This window comes from Malus domestica, chromosome 02 (genome assembly GCF_042453785.1).
Source record: "Malus domestica chromosome 02, GDT2T_hap1".
NCBI lineage: Eukaryota > Viridiplantae > Streptophyta > Magnoliopsida > Rosales > Rosaceae > Malus > Malus domestica.
This window is the reverse complement of record NC_091662.1, coordinates 20,859,290-20,878,412: the sequence shown is the minus strand read 5'-3', so window position 1 is coordinate 20,878,412 and position 19,123 is coordinate 20,859,290. Positions and strand designations below refer to the sequence as shown.

The 19,123-nt window shown below is 43.4% G+C and overlaps 1 protein-coding gene and 2 long non-coding RNA genes across 3 annotated transcripts; 2 read left to right on the top strand and 1 right to left on the bottom strand.

Annotated features, from left to right (window-relative positions):
• Window positions 1–809: 809 nt before the first annotated feature.
• LOC103426865 (uncharacterized) lies at window positions 810–17,389 on the bottom strand. Its single transcript, XR_011577936.1, has 4 exons — window positions 17,208–17,389; window positions 17,043–17,111; window positions 1,871–1,934; window positions 810–1,193 (listed from the first exon to the last, which is right to left on the bottom strand). It is a non-coding gene; the product is annotated as an uncharacterized lncRNA (long non-coding RNA).
• LOC139193605 (uncharacterized) lies at window positions 6,176–8,798 on the top strand. Its single transcript, XR_011577934.1, has 5 exons — window positions 6,176–6,363; window positions 6,539–6,802; window positions 7,491–7,556; window positions 8,464–8,619; window positions 8,706–8,798. It is a non-coding gene; the product is annotated as an uncharacterized lncRNA (long non-coding RNA).
• On the top strand, window positions 9,111–10,010 carry LOC139190494 (uncharacterized). The gene is made up of 2 exons (XM_070810816.1): window positions 9,111–9,181; window positions 9,262–10,010. The coding sequence occupies exons 1-2, from the start codon at window positions 9,161–9,163 to the stop codon at window positions 9,913–9,915; spliced, it is 675 nt and encodes a 224-aa protein (XP_070666917.1). The 5' UTR covers window positions 9,111–9,160; the 3' UTR covers window positions 9,916–10,010.
• Window positions 17,390–19,123: the final 1,734 nt, after the last annotated feature.

Below are 19,123 nucleotides of genomic sequence, written 5' to 3'. Positions count from 1 at the left end.
GATAAGGTTTGTTGCAAGTTGTCAACTTAGAAAGGTTTCAATGCTTTCGCAATCAGGGAGGCTCCAACATTAATTCCGTGATCCAGAGGCTCTTGGTTTTTTGCATTGAAATTTATGCTTCGCCTCCCAATTTATTTCATGTGGTTCAAGGTTGCATTAGAAATTTCTTTTTGTCTGGCTATCCTTTTAAAAGGAGGCGCGTCTCTATTAGCTTGTAGTTCTTGTTGCAAGCCTAAAAGAGGAACGTGGCTTGTGGTGTAGTCTCTTCCTCTCTGGCTTTGATTGGTGGCTTGTGGTGTAGTCTCTTCTTCCTCTCTGGCTTTGATTGGTTATGTCACATGTTCTTTAACGATAATATTCAATTGCTAAAATCCACTAAGAAATCTTCAGTTTGAAGGGGTTCAATATGGTCCCTTTTCTACAGTTCTTTTCAGTGGAGTATAAGATCTCTTTTTTTTTTTCAGCATATAATTTAACTACAATATAAACAGGTTACCTATTGAACAATTTTGTGTGGTGCATGTGTGTGAGTGTATGTGGTGCACCGTGTGTGTGTGTGTGTGTGTGTGTGTGTGTAAGCGTGTGTGAGTGGGTGTGGTGCTCGTGTGTGAGTGTGTGTTGCGCCGTGTGTGTGTGTGTGTGAGTCTGAATCCCTATTGAACAAAAGTCCTATTTCTTCTTCAAATTGAATCAACATCATTGATCAAGCAATTAAACATTCCTACTGGCAAATAATTGACCCAAGAGTTGAGCAGATATATAGGGATTGGAAAAAGGGGACGCACCAAAAGTAAAGGTCAACACAACTCTGCGAATTAAACTATATATCTAATTTACCAGAAAACTTTGTAAAATTGACAGTGTACCTAATATAAGCACTTAATTTTTCTATTTAAAACAGTTTACCCATTCTTGATAAATAAAATATAGCTTAAGCTTAATTTATTAACAGCTTAATGCAGTTCAAAAGTATTTTCTATTGTGGCGAGAAGGAGAAGCTACAGCCACCCTCCTTTACTTTTTACTTTTTCCAGATGCATATGTATGTACAGTTTACCTGCACCCTCATACCATGTGTCTTGAGCTGTTATCTATCCTCCACTTGCAGCATTTTCGCTCTTCTGCACGGAAACCTTGATAGCAAACGATTTCATCTATTACCGGTTAATGGAGATGTCTTCTGCACAACTGGACTACAAAGAGGGAAAAAACCAGTATTAGGAAAACACATTATACTCAAAATCATCACACTAAAGATATTTTCAAACAAATCACAATCCATCACACAAAGTGCATCCAACTCCAAGGCAAGACTAAGCAAACACACAAACTGTATAAAAACCCAATAAAGGTAGAAGTGTAACAATATTGTTATGCATCTGGATTTACTCATAGATAACGAATATAAGAATTTGATGATCTAGTTACTGCTCCAAGGAAAAATGAAATAAAATTCAATGGTTAAAATTAATCCTTATGTAAATGTATTCCCCACATCCATATCATTCAAGTACAATGAAATTCAATCGTTTCAACCAAAAAAAAAAAAATCCTGATTGACTTGAGTTCAGGACATTCAAGTATAACATAATTGAAATATGTGCAAGAGATTCCTTGAAAACATAACATACAAACAAAACTTAATTGAAAGTAGAAAGAAAAACTTGGACATGAGAACCGAAACTAATATTTGTAAAGGGTATAGTATACTCTCATTATCATACTTTCTTTCTCTCGCTGTAAAACTGAAAGAGCAACACAGAAGGAAGATAAAACCAAATCCCATATAAATTAAGATGCTATCCAACGTCCCTAGTCCTTAGCCCCAAACCCAATAGCCCAAAATCCCGATAGCACAAAAAATTATTACCTCCTTAAAAACATGTTCTTTCAAAAAGTTACATGGTGTCGGACATTAGGTACTTCAGGGTCATCTGCAAACCAAAATTCATCATTAACATCAACATAGTTCTGAATCATAAAGAATTAGGAATCAAATTATTTTTGGAATATATATGCTATAACCAAAAAAAGCAAACTTTCATAGCCACAACTGCTTGCATTCAGCACAATCGGCAAACCCATTAATCCAAAATCCATAAATAATCTAAATACTAATTGTTGATGCACAAAATCAGCGAAGACTTTGGTACAACAGAAAGTGTCAGGTTTTGTGACCTTCGCTTGGTTGCTTCGGTCACTAGTGAGGATAAGTACGTAAATGAATAGAGACAGAGAAGCAAACACAGGATGTACGTGGTTCACCCAGATTGGCTACATCCACGGAGTAGAGGAGTTCTTATTAGTAGTGAAGGGCTTACACAAGTACAAAGGATCAAGCTCTCAATTTAGTGAGTTCTTGTGAATGATTTAACACAAATGGCATTAGGCAATATTGTGGGGGAATGACCCCTATTTATAGAAAAACTTGTAGCTTTGTCACATTGACATGTGTCATGTTATGATTGGTTCTTGATGTCGACACGTGCTGCGCTCTGATTGGCTTCTAATCTTGACACGTGTCGAGTAGTGATTGGCCTCCTGGTCGGAGGGGAACTCTTCTGGGTCCTTGACAGTATAGCGTTGGCCGGTGCTCGGTAGTTTCGGGATTGGTCAAGTATGGTACAAACAGTGCTCCCCTAAGTTCCCGAGTGAGGGAAACTCCTCGGTTGGGGACTTGCAAGATCCAATCCCTTAAGTAATCACGAAACTTCTAAGTACCGAAGTGTGGTCTGATCTTCATCTGCCCTTCTCTGGAAGTACCTTTCCTCCATCCGGGAATGGTGTATTTAGCTGATGTTGACGCACAAGGTAATGTATCAATTTCACTTGAAGCTTAGTTGTAGTTTCGGGCTTAGTCAAGTGTGATACAAACCCTATAGTAGGAGTCCCCCAAGTCGCCGAGCTAGGAGATCTGCCGAAAGAGGTGACAGACAAGGTAAGCAGTCAAACTTCCAAGTAAGCAACCCAGGATCAGAGGTTTGACTTCGGCTTCCGGTTGATTGTTCTCCTTCTCCTTGTCTCTCATTCAACTGCCAGGATAAGGAGAAGCAAATGGATAAGAGATGATATGAGATACTTTTGCTTTTGAAGAAGTAACTTTCCACAGGCTTATTCTTGAACTGTGCTGGAGGGTTTTCTGGTGCCCTTCAGAGTATAAGGCCGACTCAAAAATTTGAGGGTCAAAACAAGTCCATCAAATCTAGAGTACGTTCGACCTTGATGATATGGGATACTTTTGCTGTTGACGGAATAATGAATGTGGTATGGAAAGGTGTCGTGCTGTAGTGATCTGTTTCAGCTCACCGTTGAACCTTCTGCTTCAATCTTTTGCATGGCAGAAGTGGTGTGCAACCTTTGCATTTAAATGGTCCTTCAGAACATTCCTTCATAGTGACTCATCCACGCTTGGCAGCTTCAGTGTAAAGAGCCAATATCTGATCAACTGTCATGAGGTATTTGCCGGTGGAATTCGTGACCTTGACAGCAGTTGAGGATGAGTACTCGAGAGCAATGCTAAGTAAGCAACCAGGCAAAGGCTCCAGGCAGTCAGTTCCAAATTGGAGGTTTGATTTCAGGTTCCGACTGACTGCTCTCTTTCTCCTTGTCCTGCAGGTGTGGACAAGGACAAAGACAAAGACAGGGAGAAAGCATGATATGGGATACTCTTGCTTTCGACCCTGATGATATGAGATACTCTTGTTCTTGGTGTGGCTTATTTGCTGAGGTATTATCGGGGGGAAATAAAGCTGAGTATTTCGAGAGGTTATGTTGAGGGTGCCTTTTCGAATGCGAGAAAGGGTTGAGCATTTTTGCAGGTTTGCCTGTCCGTTGAGGAGGGAGGTCAATGTATATAGGGATTTCCCAATAACAAGTAGTAATGCTATTCCTTTACCCTTCTTGGTCACATCAATGTAGTGGGAGCTGCCAGCTTCACGTGTTTTAATTTTGTCAGAGTACTTTGAAAAAGTGGTATGTGGTATCTGGAAAGCTGATATTACGTGTGAAGATTACAGACAAGCTTTATCTAAGGAAATCTGGCTCTCGAAGTTCTGAGAGTTGTGCCTCTTCGGTTTTCGAACAAGCAATCCCGTCGAGGATCTGACTCTCGAGATTCGGAAAGCGGTGCTACTCCGGTTTTTGAGAAAGTAATTATGTTGGGAGTCTTTTCTCGAATGTGAGTAAAGGTTGGACGTTCTTGCCAACCTGTCTTGCCGCAAAACACGGAGGTCGACACACATAGGGACTTTCCAGTTGTCAAGCAGTGGTGCTGTTCCTTTACCCTTATGGGTAATAGTAGGGTAGCTGGAACTTCGAAATTCTCGTGCCTAAACTTTGTCAGAGATCTTTGACAAAGTTATATGTGGTACCCGAGGAGTTGATGGTGCATATGGAGAGCGGTGATTGAACAGTAAGATTCACGTGCTTTCTACTTCACCAGAAATCTTCGACAGAGTGCCCGTAATTTCCGCAAAGCTGATTGTGCATGTGACAGGTGCTGACGAGGCTGAAAAAGCAGGTGCTTCTTCGATTTCTGAGATCGGCCATCGTGGTCTCTGAGCAGCCCAGCTTTTGAGAAAGCAAACGCCTCTTCGATTTCTGAGATCGGTCCTCGTGGTCTCTGAGCAGCCCAGCTTTTGAGAAAGCAAACGCCTCTTCGATTTCTGAAGCTCCGTCGAGTGCAGATTTTTATAGAGGCTGACATTAAGTTCCACAGCACACTTGAATCTCTACCAGTAGAAGTTCATTTCTTGCACTTCTAAGATCTTGATTTGTCTGACCTCTTCCTTCTTCAACACATTTGAAAATGTCTGGACCATCCGACCGTCGTTTTGACTTGAACCTTGGAGAAGAGACAGCCACGCCTTCTCCAGACAACATATGGCGCCCATCCTTCATATCCCCTACTGGTCCCCTTACCGTTGGGGATTCTGTGATGAAGAATGATATGACCGCTGCAGTGGTGGCCAGGAACCTTCTCACTCCCAAAGATAACAGACTACTTTCCAAACGGTCTGATGAGTTGGCTGTTAAGGACTCTCTGGCTCTTAGTGTTCAGTGTGCAGGTTCTGTGTCTAATATGGCTCAACGCCTATTTGCTAGAACCCGCCAAGTTGAATCATTGGCTGCTGAAGTGATGAGTCTCAAACAGGAGATTAGAGGGCTCAAGCATGAGAATAAGCAGTTGCACCGGCTCGCCCATGACTATGCTACAAACATGAAGAGGAAGCTTGACCAGATGAAGGAATCTCATGGTAAGGTTTTACTTGATCATCAGCGGTTTGTGGGTTTGTTCCAAAGGCATTTATTGCCTTCGTCCTCTGGGGCTGTACCTGGTAATGAAGCTTCAAATGATGAACCTCCAATGCCTCCTCCTTCTGGGGTTTTGTCAAGTACTGAGGCTCCGGATAACCACCCTCCGGTGCTTTCTCTTTCTGGGGCTCTACCGACTGCTGAGACTTCCCCTAAGCAACCTTTGTGAAGGCTCCCTTTTGTTTGTTTATTTTGACTCATGTATATGTACATATTTGTGGCTTATCGAAAATATTAATAAATAAGCTTTGCTTCATTTCAACATATTGTGTTAAATACACCAAAGCCTTCTTCATAAAGTTCTTTGAATTTTTGCTTTTGTTGAAACCTGTATTGTTGAAGCTTTGTGAGTGAAGCATGTAGTTTGAGGTAGTGTTCCCTTAATTTCCCGAGTGAGGAAAACTTCTCGGTTGGAGACTTGAAAAATCCAAGTCACTGAGTGGTTGTGAGACTGCCGAGTATCAAGGTGCAGTAGCATATGGTGGGAGTCCCCCAAGTCTTCAGGCGAAGAGAGTTGCCGAATGAGGTGTCTCGCGTGTTACTAATTTGTCAAAGTAACGAATCCTTGTTTCGATGTCACACATTCGTATATGCTTTATCTAAAAATATTTCCAACTTTTGTGTGTTTGATGCTGCATGCTATTGACTAGACAAGATCAAGTGCAATTAGTAGCTTTTCTCTCTTTTTCATCTTTTCTTTGGTGGAATTGCTTTTCGTTTCCACTAATCAGCCTGAGTGGATGCAAGATAACACCTTTCTCTATAGCTCAGATTGCAAAGTCGTCTTCATGAAAGTTTTTCCTTATCTTGTTAACTACAACATATCCAAATTTGAGATCCATCGGAGTAGTACAACTTCAGAAATTCAAGTATGATGAGTAACTGTTCATCAATATTCTGTTAATCCGTCAGACTTGTTGTGAGCTTCGAAACTCCATTTTCTCTTGTTCAGATCAACATACTTTCTTCATTGAAGTTGTTCCTCAGCTTGTGAACTACAACATATCCAAATTTGAGATCCCTCGGAGCAGTATAACTCCAGAAATCCAGGTATGATGAATGACTGGTTATTATTTTTCTGTCAACCCGTCAGATTTGTTGTGAGCTTCGACACTCCATTTTCTATTGTTCAGATCGGCATGCTTTCTTCATTGAAGTTGTTCCTCATCAACTCTTTCATAACATATCAAAAATTCAGGATGAACTAACGGTTAAATATTTCCAGATCTTCGAAACATCACAACAGCTTCGAAATCTGCAAGAAGCCGACTATCATGTTTGGAGCTTCAACACGTTAATTTCCGTCGCTCAAACAGAAACGATTCCTTCTTGAAAGTTGTTCATCTGCTCAAGAACTAGAGGGTGTCCAAAATTCAGCTCCATTGGAGAAAAGCAGCAGCTGCAAAAATTTGATAGAGGAAAGGAGGCGAAGCTTTGTTGGATTTCTAGGCTGGGGAAGATTCCAGTTTTTGTAGCAACTTCAGTACTGGTGAATTGCTTGTATTTTTGTCCATAACTAAATTTTGGACTTTGAATTATTATTTGATCTATTATAATATGTTTGGGAACATATATAAGTGAATAAATAAGAGGGAAGATTTTGGGCCCTTGTGGGTGTAAAACAAAAAATGTTTATGTTTACCCAAGTGTTTTTGTACAAGTTCAAGGGCATCTTGGGTTTTGTGAACAAAATTTGTTTATTTGGAGCAAGGTTTTGTGTTGAAGCTTTGTAGGTGAAGCTTTGGTGTTGAAGCTTTCTAGGTGAAGCTTTGATGGTGAAGCTTTGTAGATGAAGCTTTGTAGATGAAGCTTTCTAGGTGAAGCTTTGATGGTGAAGCTTTGATGGTGAAAGTATGTAGAGGGAGCTTTCTAGGTGAAGCTTTTTTAGGTGAAGCTTTGTAGGTGAAGCTTTTTTTAAGTGAAGCTTTTCGGGTGAAGTTTTTTTTTTGGGTGAAGCTTTGTGGGTGAAGCTTTTTAGGTGAAGCTTTGTGGGTGAAGCGTTGGAGGTGAAGCTTTTCGGGTGAAGCTTTTTGGGTGAAGCTTTTTAGGTGAAGCTTTGTGGGTGAAGCTTTGGAGGTGAAGCTTTTCGGGTGAAGCTTTTTGGATGAAGCTGTTTTTTTTTTTTTTTTTTTTTTTTTTTTGGCGCTTGACACGGTCTTCATTTGCTTGTTTTGTAGTGACTGTGGAAGACGGATTGCTTTCTGATTGAGAAGGGTTCCGGCATCGCTTTGCACCATCTTCATGTGGGTAATATAGGAACTTCCTTATGTTTTGATCATGCATGTAGTGATAGAATTTGTTTCTTCTTATTGTAGATGTCAGAGCCTGGAAGTTCTAGTGATGAGGGCTCTTCTAGCTTTAGCTCTAAGTCTGAGTCTGCAATGTCGGAGTCTTCAGGGTCTTTGTTAGAGTCCGGTACTAGAGAAACATTGGATGATCTTCCCAACCGTCAAACTTTAGCTATTGCTAGTTCTTCCTCCATGGCGTTGGGTGAGGGGGTTGTTTTTGATGCCATACCCATAGTTCGCTCTGAGTTCACAGCAGACCATCTAAAGAATAACTTGTTAGATAATGAGAAGCAGGTTGAGGCGCTAAGGCAGTCATGTAATATCCCTCGTAGTGTAGGGATACGTTTGGTACATGATGAAGAATGGCCTTCTGAGCCTCCCCAGGGTCATGTTATGTTCTACACCCAGATATTACTGACTTTAGGGGTGAGACTACCTTTACATCCGTGGTTGCAAAAGATGTTATCTTTGATCGGATATGCACCTGGGCAACTCAATCCTGGTTTCTGGGATACTTTGATTGGATTTTATATCATTTGGATGGAGTGTGGGTTGTGTGAGCCTTCCTTCCATCAGTGGCGTTACTGTTACAAGATGCGCCCAGCAAAATTATGCACTGGCTATGCCGAGTGTGCATGTCGGAGTGAGAGAGAGCGTATTGTGTATGGTAAGAAAAAGGCATACTACACATGGAAAAACCGTTGGTGCTTTCTGTATAATGATTGGGAGTATGATAAGGGTGTCACGCCTGAGCAACGTGTGCTTACTCACTTCCAGACTGTAGGTTGTAACGTATCAACCGTTCGTACTATTTGCTATTTGTTGTGGTCTTTTCTTGCTTCTAACACTTTGCTTCATGTAGTGACGCGGGGCACCATCAAACTGTTTGGGCAGGAGCTATCTGACATAGAGAAGGTGTTGAGGGTGCCCAAAGAGGATAGACACTTAAGCAAGCTACGACCCTTATTTCGTCGGTACGGTTTCCAACCCTTAGTTTCCGAGAGCCAGGGACGATCGAGTAAGTTGTATCCTTCATGTAAACTTTGCTCTTTTCCTTACTTTATTTGGAAAGTTGTATTTCTTATTTTGATTTTCCTTATGCAGTGGAGAAGGTAAGCAAGAAAACAGGGACTAGCACCCATAAAAGGAAAGCACCAGTGTTAGTTCCTTCGGAAGACATCCTACCGCATAAGAAAATTCATAAGTTCCGAGGGGAACCATCCGTTAGACCTAAGTCCCAAGATGGGGTCCTTAAGGGGCCTGCCTTTAGGAAGACTGGAGTCGAGGCCGTTGAAAATGCTGCTGCCGTAGTTGCAGGAGAAGGGAGCCGACTGTTGCCTCCTCCTCTTACTATGGAGCACACTGTCCAGGAAAGTGATCCTGGTTCCCGCCATGAGGGGAAAGGCAAGGAAAGAGCTGGCAGTGTCCCGTGGAAGGACTTGAGGGTTGCCACGCGGCCAAAGGATTTTGGGGATATTAACAATTGCTTGGCAGGGCGTCGCTTCGCCTTCGATGAGCTCGGAGAGCCCTTAGCTAAGGATGAATCGGATTGCGACCGGATGTTGAAGCTGTCTTCATATGTGAGTGTTACTTTGTCATTTCCTTACTTTTTCCTCTTTATTGTCATTATTTAGGTAGTGATGATCGTCTTGCCATGCAGGTCATGGCCGAGTATCACGACAGACTGCAAGAGGTTGAGCGGTACAAGGCAAAACTGAAGGAGAATAAGCAGCTTGTGGACGAGGCCCGAAGGAATAAGGGACTTTTGACTCAGGCTCTCCAACTGAAGGACGAAACCATGGAGAGCTTGAAAAGGCGAAATGGTGAGAACCTAAGGCTTAAGAAATTGTTTGAGGCAACTAAAAAACAGTTGGAGGTGGCTACCTTGGAGGTATCCAAGGTTAGGGGAGAATTGGATGGTGCCTTAGTTGAGATTTCTGAACTGGAGAAGAGCATTCCAACTGAAAGGGAGGCTGCTGTGCAAGAATACTTAAGTTCTTCGACCTTTCATCTTGCTATTAAACCCCACTGTGCTCAAGAAGCTCGCTTTGAAAAAAGGAAATGGATGGCCGTCCTTGATCGTTATGATGATGGGAGCATTCTTCGAAAATACCACGAAGATATAGATGAGCATCATCGAAAGGGCGAGACATTTGTCCTTGCTGTTGATCCTAGCAGCGAAGATGAGTCTGATAATGAAGGTAGTGCTGATGCACAGACTCAGCATGGTGAAGAGGATCTTGGGGATGCAGAGGATGATGGTAGGACGCGGAGTGATACTGCCAGGGGTTCGGCTTCAGATGAGAATGAATAGCAGTGTCTTTACTATCTGCATGTATTCTGGATGTAGTAGTCTGATGTGTGTATAACATGTGCCCATGTTATAAGCTTGAGAGTTTTGGATTTTAGGTGTTATGAGTGTTTGCACTATTATTAATGCATGTTTGGCTATGTATGAATAGATCTATTGTTTGGATATAAGCCATTGTTTGGTTGTTCCTTTCTTTGTATAGTCTTGTCGACACATACTTAGATTTTGTTTTGTGTTGGATATATCTGCTTTGAGGTTTCAACACTTGAGTGTTCCCTTGCTGTAAAAGAGTGAGGGCTGAGTTGGCTAAATTACCTCTTTATTGAATTCATTGCCAAATGGCCTTCATTACATAGGATGCCGAACGGCTATAGCTCAACACTTGTACATCGTGAGTCTATTTGTAGTAGTACTTCAAGTGATCAGCGTTCCATGGATGGCCAAGGGTCTTGCCATCGGAGCTTCTAAGTGTGTAAGAGCCAGGGCGACTGATGCCAATGACTTCATACGGTCCATCCCAGTTTGGACTAAGTGTGCCTTCACTCGGGACTCTGTCGCAGAGTAATCTTTTCTTTAAGACCCAGTCTCCTATTTTGAAAGAACGAGGCTTGACCCTAGAGTCATAATAGTTGGAGATGCGCTGCTTGTAGGCGACATTCCTCAAGTGAGCTTGGTTTCTGTGTTCCTCGACTAAATCCAAGTTGAGGGTGAGTTGTTTGTCATTTTCACTTTGAATGTAGTTATGGACTCGGAATGTTGCTTGCTCGAGCTCAACAGGGACAACCGCCTCTGTGCCAAAGGCAAGTGAGAATGGAGTTTCTCCTGTTGAAGTCCGATATGAAGTGCGATATGACCAAAGAACTTGGGGTACAAATTCTGGCCAACAGCCTTTAGCTTTGTCCAAGCTGGTTTTCAAAGTGCGCTTGATTATTTTGTTGATGGCCTCAACTTGTCCATTAGACTGGGGATGAGCTGGAGAGGCAAAGCATAAGTTGATGTTGAACTTAGAGCAGAACAACCTGAACTTCTTGTTGTCAAACTGTCGCCCATTGTCAGTGACTATCGCATTGGGAATGCCGAATCTACAAAGGATGTTCTTCCACACGAAGTCTTCTATCTTTGCCTCAGTAATGGTTGCCAAGGGTTCTACTTCGGCCCACTTTGTGAAGTAGTCCACTGCAACGACTGCGTAACAGACTTTGCCCTTCCCTGCCGGCATTGGGCCGATCAAATCAAGTCCCCACTGGGCCAAGGGCCAAGGGCTGATCATAGGAGTAAGAGGCTCTGGAGGGGAATGAGGAATAGTTGCATATCGTTGACATTTGTCACATGAGCGGGATACTTTGATGGCATCCTGGTGGAGTGTTGGCCAGTAATATCCTTGGCGAAAAGTCTTGTGTGCTAGGGACCGAGATCCAGCATGATCTCCACAGACTCCCTCATGTATTTCCCGAAGGACGATTTCCGCCTCGGCAGGCGTAAGACACCTTAAGTATGGCAGGCTAAAACCTCGCTTATAGAGTTGATCATTGATGATCAGGTAGCGGGTAGACTTGTATCGAATTTGCTTAGCCTGGACTTTATCATTTGGGAGGGTGCCATGAGCAAGGAAATTATAGATCGGGGTGATCCAACTATCCCCCTGTTGTAAGTTGCATACTTCTGCGGCCATGGTGCTTGGTGTTGCCAACAGTTCGACATGAATTTTTCTTCCAATCTTGTCTTCCACAGCTGAGGCGAGGCGAGCCAGGGCGTCTGCATGACTGTTTGCCGCTCGAGGAACTTGGGTGATCTGGTAGTGGAAGTGCTTGAGCAAAAGTTGTGTTTGCGCAAGATATGCTGCCATGGAGCTGTCCTTAGCATCAAAGTTGTTGGTAACCTGGTTGACCACTAATTGGGAGTCACTGAAAATATCAATTTGTTTAACCCCGAGGTGTTTGGCCAAACGTAATCCTGCTAGAAGGGCCTCATACTCGGCCTCATTGTTTGATGCCTTGAATTTGAAACGAAGAGCATACTCCATTGCTACTTTGTCGGGCGTAGTCAAGACTAGTCCCGCTCCACAGCCCTGTTGGTTGGATGAGCCATCAACATACAGACTCCATGCTGAGGTCGTTGATTCTACCTTCTGAGCTTCCGGGGGTAATGAAGCCACTGCTTCAGGTGTAGAAGCAATGTCAACCGGATATGTGAAGTCGGCAATGAAGTCTGCCACTGCTTGGCCCTTCTCAGCTGGCTTTGGTTGGTAGGAGATGTCAAACTCACCCAATGCTATCGCCCATTTGATCATTCGCCCAGACGTGTCAGGACTCTGGAGTATCTGTCGAAGAGGGTGATTGGTAAGCACGATGATGGCGTGTGCTTGGAAATAAGGGCGAAGTTTCCGAGCAGACATGACCAATGCTAGAGCTAATTTCTCAATGTTGGAGTATCGTGTCTCCGCATCTTGTAGGGCCTTGCTAGCGTAGTAGACGGGCCGTTCGACACCACTGTCCATTCGAATAAGAACAGAACTGACTGCTGAAGCCGAAACCGATAGATAGATGATGAGAGTGTCACCAACTTCTGGTTTGGAGAGCAGAGGGGCTTTACTCATGTACTCTTTGAGGTTCCTGAATGCCTTGGCACATTCCTCCGTCCATGTAATGTACTTCTTATTTCCCTTGAGTGCTTTGAAGAAAGGAGCACATCTATCTGTGGCCTTAGAGATGAATCTGGTTAAGGCTGCCACCTTGCCAGTAAGGCTTTGGATGTCTTTTGAAGTTATTGGCTCTTTCATGTCGAGGATTGCTTTGATCTTTTTAGGGTTAGCTTCAATGCCTCGTTGGCTAATCATGAAGCCTAAGAATTTGCCAGAGCCCACGCCGAAGGCACATTTGTTGGGGTTCAACCTCATTCGATACCTCTTTAGAATGGTGAAAGTTTCAGATAGGTCGGTGATGTGTTGGTCAGCATGTTTGCTTTTGACTAGCATATCATCAACGTAAACTTCCATGTTCTTCCCAATTTGTTCGGCGAACATTGAATTGACCAGTCTCTGATAAGTTGCTCCTGCATTCTTTAGGCCGAAAGGCATGACTTTATAGCAATATAGTCCCCTGTCAGTAGTGAAGGCCGTGTGTTCTTGGTCTGAGGGGTTCATGAGGATTTGGTTGTATCCTGAATAAGCGTCCATAAAGCTCAAGAGCTCACACCCTGCCGTAGAGTCTATAAGCCTGTCAATAAGAGGAAGAGGGAAACTATCTTTCGGACACCCTTTGTTTAGGTCGGTGTAGTCAACACACATCCTCCACAAGACCTTTTGAAGCGAAAGACTTTCTTTGGTCGGATTTTTCCTAACAAGGACCACATTTGCTACCCATGTCGGGTAATTGACTTCGCGGACAAAGCCTATGCCTTTGAGTTTTTCAACTTCTGCTTTCATTGCCTCGTATCGTTCAGCGTCATAAGATCTTCGCTTCTGTCTCACCGGCTTGATCTTGGGGTCAATACTCAAACGATGACAGATGACATCGGGAGAGATGCCTGGCATGTCCTCGTATGACCAGGCGAAGACTTCAGTGTTCTCTTTCAAAAAAGATATCAATGCTAACCGAAGGGGTGGTGACAATGTGGTGCCAATCTTCACCATGCGATCTGGATAATCTCTTGAGATAGGTACCTTCTCCAACTCTTCAGCAGGTTGGGCTTGCTGGGTGAAAGAGTCATCTCGAGGATCATCGGGTTGATTGTTGCTATCAGGAAGATCCAAGTTCGCTTCATCTAGGCTGGTCTTTGTGACTTGGTCATGTACAGACAGGGTTTCCTTGGGTCCGGGCAAGTGTTGTTGCTTAACTGAAGTGTTGTAACATGATCGTGCAGTAAGCTGATCTCCTCTGATGTAGCCGTTGCCATGGGGGGTTGGAAATTTCATCAACAGCATATGCGTGGATACCATAGCCTTGAGATCATTGATGCCTGTGCGCCCAAAGATGACATTGTATGTCGTTGGGCAGTCAACCACTAGGAAGTTAGTGGTAATGGTAGCCGTGTAAGGGCCTGTACCAATAGTAAAGGGTAAATGTATGCTCCCTAAGGGTTGCACGATATCACCGGAGAAGCTTATCAGAGGAGAAATCGAGCGATCGAGCAAGTGTTCAGCTACACTGAGTGCCCTGAAAGCTTCGGCAAACATGATATTGACCGAAGCCCCTGTGTCTACGAGGATTCGTCGAACATCAAAGTTGGCTATGTGAGCCTCCACGATCAATGGGTCGTTATGAGGGTAGATGATGCCTCTTTCTTCCTCAGGGTAGAAACATATCGGATCCCAGTTAGGCTTTTGATACTTCCCTCCCCTGATGTCTTCCACGTGAAACACTTGGTGACCAGGCCTCAGAATTCGTTCACTGTTTTTCATGGCCCTATTGGAAGATTCAGATATGGGTGTGCCGCCGCTTATGGAATATATGACATTCACCTGGCGTTGGTTACGGTTATCCCTTTGAGGGTGAAGAAGGAATTGATCAATTTTTCCTTCTCGTGCCAAAGCTTCAATACGATCACGGAGGATGATACATTTCTCGCTATCATGGCCGTTATGCTCATGGTAGCAACAAAACATGCCCGCGTTATTCGGGGGCGTGTAATCTGGGTGCCTCGGCTTTGGCTTTGGTATCAGGTGAGCTATGCTGGGGTAAATGGCCGCGCATGTGGCATTCAAGGGCGTGTATGTCTCATACCTTGGGGTAGGGGGTATCTTGACGCGGGTTTGACCCACTGCATTGACTGCCTGGGGGCGAGCGTTATTGTGGCGATACCCTTGGTTATCGGGATAGTGTCCCTTACTCTTTTTACTGAAAGGAGAGTGGTGAGGATGGAAATCCTTCCTCTTGCCTTGAAATTGATATGTCTGTTGATTCGGTGAAGCATTATGCAAGGCATGGGGAGGTGCCACTGCTGTTTGGAAAGTCGAGGTCTTCTCATTTAGGTGAGTTTGGCTTCCACCTCCCACTTGTTGATAAAGGATGGTTGTAGGGGGTTTCTCCTGATATGTCTTTGCCTCGGCGGAGGCATGGTTATAAGCCTGCGCCATCACCTCAGAGTAAGTCTTCCAAGTATTGGCATTGATCATGTATTTAAAGAAACAATCACGTAGGCCTGCCGTGAAGGCTTTGAGGGCAGTCTTGTCGTCTGCCTCGGCACACCGGGAGTATTCATGGCTGAAGCGGCCAGCATACATACGTAATGACTCGTCTGGCTTCTGGCGGATAGTGTACAGGTCATCTGCAGAGTGCAAGCGATCGGTTTGGAAAATGTGTTGGGAAACAAATAGTTTCCTCAATTCCTCAAATGAGTTTACCGTCTCAAGTGTAAGACGACAATACCAATTTAGAGCTCCGCCAGAGAGGGTGGAGGGGAAGAGAAGACATCGCTCTTCGTCGGTGTGCATCCGGTATGCCATGGTGGACTCAAAGAGGTTAAGGTGCTCAATCGGGTCCTCTTTTCCAGTATAAAGTTGCAAGCCAAGCTTCTGCTTTGTCTTTGCTTGAAGGGGGGTGTTGAGGATCCTCCTTGTAAGAGGGCCAGGCCTGGGTTGGTTCCAGTCAGGTATTTCAGCCTGACGTTCAGCCTTCAACTTGTTTACTTCCTCAAGAAGTTGTAGGACAAGGGGGTCCTGAGTGGAGTTATGTGTCACTGGAGCTTTCTTTCGTAAATCTCCATCTCCTCTTGGAATTAGGAAGGTTTGATCAAGGGCATGTGATTTTTCCCTGGACTCGCTGTACTGGCTTCCAGGGTATGTCTGTCGGAACACCTCTGAGTCCCCTGTACCCTCATGTCTCTCTAGGACTTGTTGCCCATTCCCCAAATTGGTGGCCGGCTTGGGCCGTGGCAGGGGACCGAGTCTCTCAGAAATCCTTGGGTCATTAATCTTTGAGCTTATATGGATGGAATTCTCTCGACGTTGCTTCAGGAAATCCCGACAATCGCGAAAGACGGCTTTCGATCCTTCTGCCCCTTCAGCAAAGAGGTGTCTCCCTCCACTTCTCATGGTTCGGGTCGAAGCAACTGGGTTAAGAGAAGCCTCATGTTGATTATCAAGTCGAGGGGTAATCTGTTCCCTATCAGGGATATCTATGTCGAATGCATGTGACCCTCCATGTTGGAGGGCACCCAGTTGATGGTTGACTTCCACGGGGGCAACAAGCTCGCGTGTCTGAGCTTGCCTAGCTTCATGGAGTGTCTCGAAGAGCTTCTCATATTGCTCCTGGAGGACCTCATTCCTCATTGCTATCTTGTTGTTCTGAGCTTCCAACTCATCGACTTTAGCTTGAAGAAGAACTCGTTTTCCTTCCTTCTTTCGTTGTTTCGCACTATGTGCAAGGGGGGTGTCATTCTGTGTGCTGTGGCTTCCTTCACTTCCCATGTTGGAGAGGGATGCCTGGTCAAAAGAAAGTGTACGAATGATAGAAACCAACTTGACACAGCTGAAGAGAGTAGGAATAAGTGTCGTTTCCCACAGACGGCGCCAAATGTTGATGCACAAAATCAGCGAAGACTTTGGTACAACAGAAAGTGTCAGGTTTTGTGACCTTCGCTTGGTTGCTTCGGTCACTAGTGAGGATAAGTACGTAAATGAATAGAGACAGAGAAGCAAACACAGGATGTACGTGGTTCACCCAGATTGGCTACGTCCACGGAGTAGAGGAGTTCTTATTAGTAGTGAAGGGCTTACACAAGTACAAAGGATCAAGCTCTCAATTTAGTGAGTTCTTGTGAATGATTTAACACAAATGGCATTAGGCAATATTGTGGGGGAATGACCCCTATTTATAGAAAAACTTGTAGCTTTGTCACATTGACATGTGTCATGTTATGATTGGTTCTTGATGTCGACACGTGCTGCGCTCTGATTGGCTTCTAATCTTGACACGTGTCGAGTAGTGATTGGCCTCCTGGTCGGAGGGGAACTCTTCTGGGTCCTTGACAGTATAGCGTTGGCCGGTGCTCGGTAGTTTCGGGATTGGTCAAGTATGGTACAAACACTAATCAAATCAGCTAAAAAATAAATAAAAACCCAGACCATAATTTTCAAAAAGGAAAAGAAAATCCAAAAAAAGTGAAAGCTTTTGCAGTAGTATTTTTCATACCTACACGCCATTGAGGAATGGGATCAGGCAGTGAGAAGGGCTCTGGGTGAGTCGATTCCAATGGAAGCACTTGCAATTTAGGGAACCATAAGTACTATTAGCATAAACGCTTAGTTTGTGCCCAAGAATGAAAGAGAAAAGGGGAGACCAAAGTCAGAAAATCACCTGTTTCTAACACTTTTTAATTCTCAGAGAGAGAAAACTCTCGAGCTTTTGCAGAAGGGGAATTGTGTTTTGTCGAGGTTTTGAGTTGTAGGTGGAGCGGCTAGGGTTTGAGTATGGAAGAGATGAAAATTGGAGAGAGCACTTGTTTTGGCTGAAGCACGGGTGAAAATCGGGTCTTAAGGCTGAGTGGCTTTTTTGTTAATAAAGAGAAAGGTGGTTAAAAGTATCCGAGTGGCAGTCTTGTAAATAAACTGAAATGTCTTATAAAACACTGTTCATATAAATAGTGCGATTTCCCCTCCTACTTTAGACTAAAGTAATATGATACTTGGCATTTGAGTTATTGTTTGAGCCTCAAATTCACATTTTCGGCCAATTTGAAGTCAGCCCAGAAAGGTGGCTGCAAACCTAGGCCCAATAAAGAGTTATTCAATCTAGTAGCAAGATGTTGATGGCTTGGTCAAGTTCCAGATGGGTAGGATTATTGGAGAGTCAGGATGGGTTTTGATAACATTCGAATAGAATTATTCTAAGGATCAAAACTTGTGGCTGACTGGACAAAGAATGAATCAGTCACATAATAAGTCTATATTCAGAGTTCTAGTCGAAGAAGGTGAGACTTGGCAACGAAAGAGTTTAGACCGAGAATAATTCTGAGCAAATTTAGAGAAGTTACAAGGAATTGGAATATTATTAAAATTTTACAACTCGGCACACAAGGCCATTACGATTTTTTTTTCCTCTAAGTACATGAGGATTTGCAATGTAGAAAGCCCTTTCAACTCAAAACACAAACACAAATGCTCTACGCGAAATCTTCCATAACCTTGAGAAACTTATCCTAACACCTCCGTCCGCACATATTCAGTTTGGTTGAATGTCACTGGGTTGACAAACCGGCAACATATTCAATCCGGTGGAGCATCGCTGGAGCCGTAGAGCTAATCGGCTTAGGAGTACTTTCAATTTGGTTAAACAAAACTAATCGGCTGTAGAACTAATCTAAGTCTCAACCAATGAAGAATTTTTTATTCTTTCATCAAAAGAGGTCACTTCATTAGCTTCCTCTGTAAAATAAGGTGTTCTATAAGGGGTTACTCACAATTACATTACAGAGTTTGGCATTCTGACGGTCGAACTAGATTCACTATAAAGACACTCATCTCCTTTGGGTATTTTTGCGCTTACAGCCTAATACTATTCGGCCCAATTATATTCTCACTAATATAGTTGAAGCTATAGAACCTGATGCAGAAGATCCTGAACTTCGCAATGAACTAAGTAACCTTGTCTTCGGGTTCTAAAACCCTAGGCTGAGAGTGTTCCTTCCTCGGCTGTAATCGATAAATAAAGAAGTTAGCTCGTAGCCCATTTGACTACACCACCACATCTACTTTACTTGCCCGACCAACCTCGGTCGTGAGTTGTCACACCAACATTCACAAAAAAGATATAGTTAGCTCAATAGTTGCTTGGCCTACACGCCACGTAAGCTTTGTATTTTTTTTGGGTCAACATTTTGGCACACCTAGTTTGACCACATTGCTAAAAATTGTGAAGTTCAAATGATGTTTCAATGTTCCAATTTGGCTCAATTGAGCCAACTGGACAAGATTAAAGTTCAACTAGAAAGAGTTCAACTAGAAAGACACATTGAAAAGAGAGAAGATTTTTTATGGAAATGAAGAGATGAGGAAATCCTTCTCTGAGATGTTAGAATGAATGCTCACATTACCTCACAAGAACAATGGATAAAAAAAGATAGAACCCATTTTAATCATGGTTAGATGATGAGCACTTTCCTTTTGTTCTTGGGTATAGATCAATTCCGTTTGGAGTATAGTTAGTTCAAAAGGATGGGGGACAATTTTCTGCTTTGCCCCAATCAAGCTTCGGTTCAAGAAGATTGTCAATTT

Bases quoted from the DNA above. Each gene is read 5' to 3' on its own strand.
- LOC139190494 (XM_070810816.1), top strand. From the start codon at position 9,161: ATGTTGAAGCTGTCTTCATAT. The intron at 9,182-9,261 runs GTGAGTGTTACT...CTTGCCATGCAG, and splicing joins TGTTGAAGCTGTCTTCATAT to GTCATGGCCGAGTATCACGA.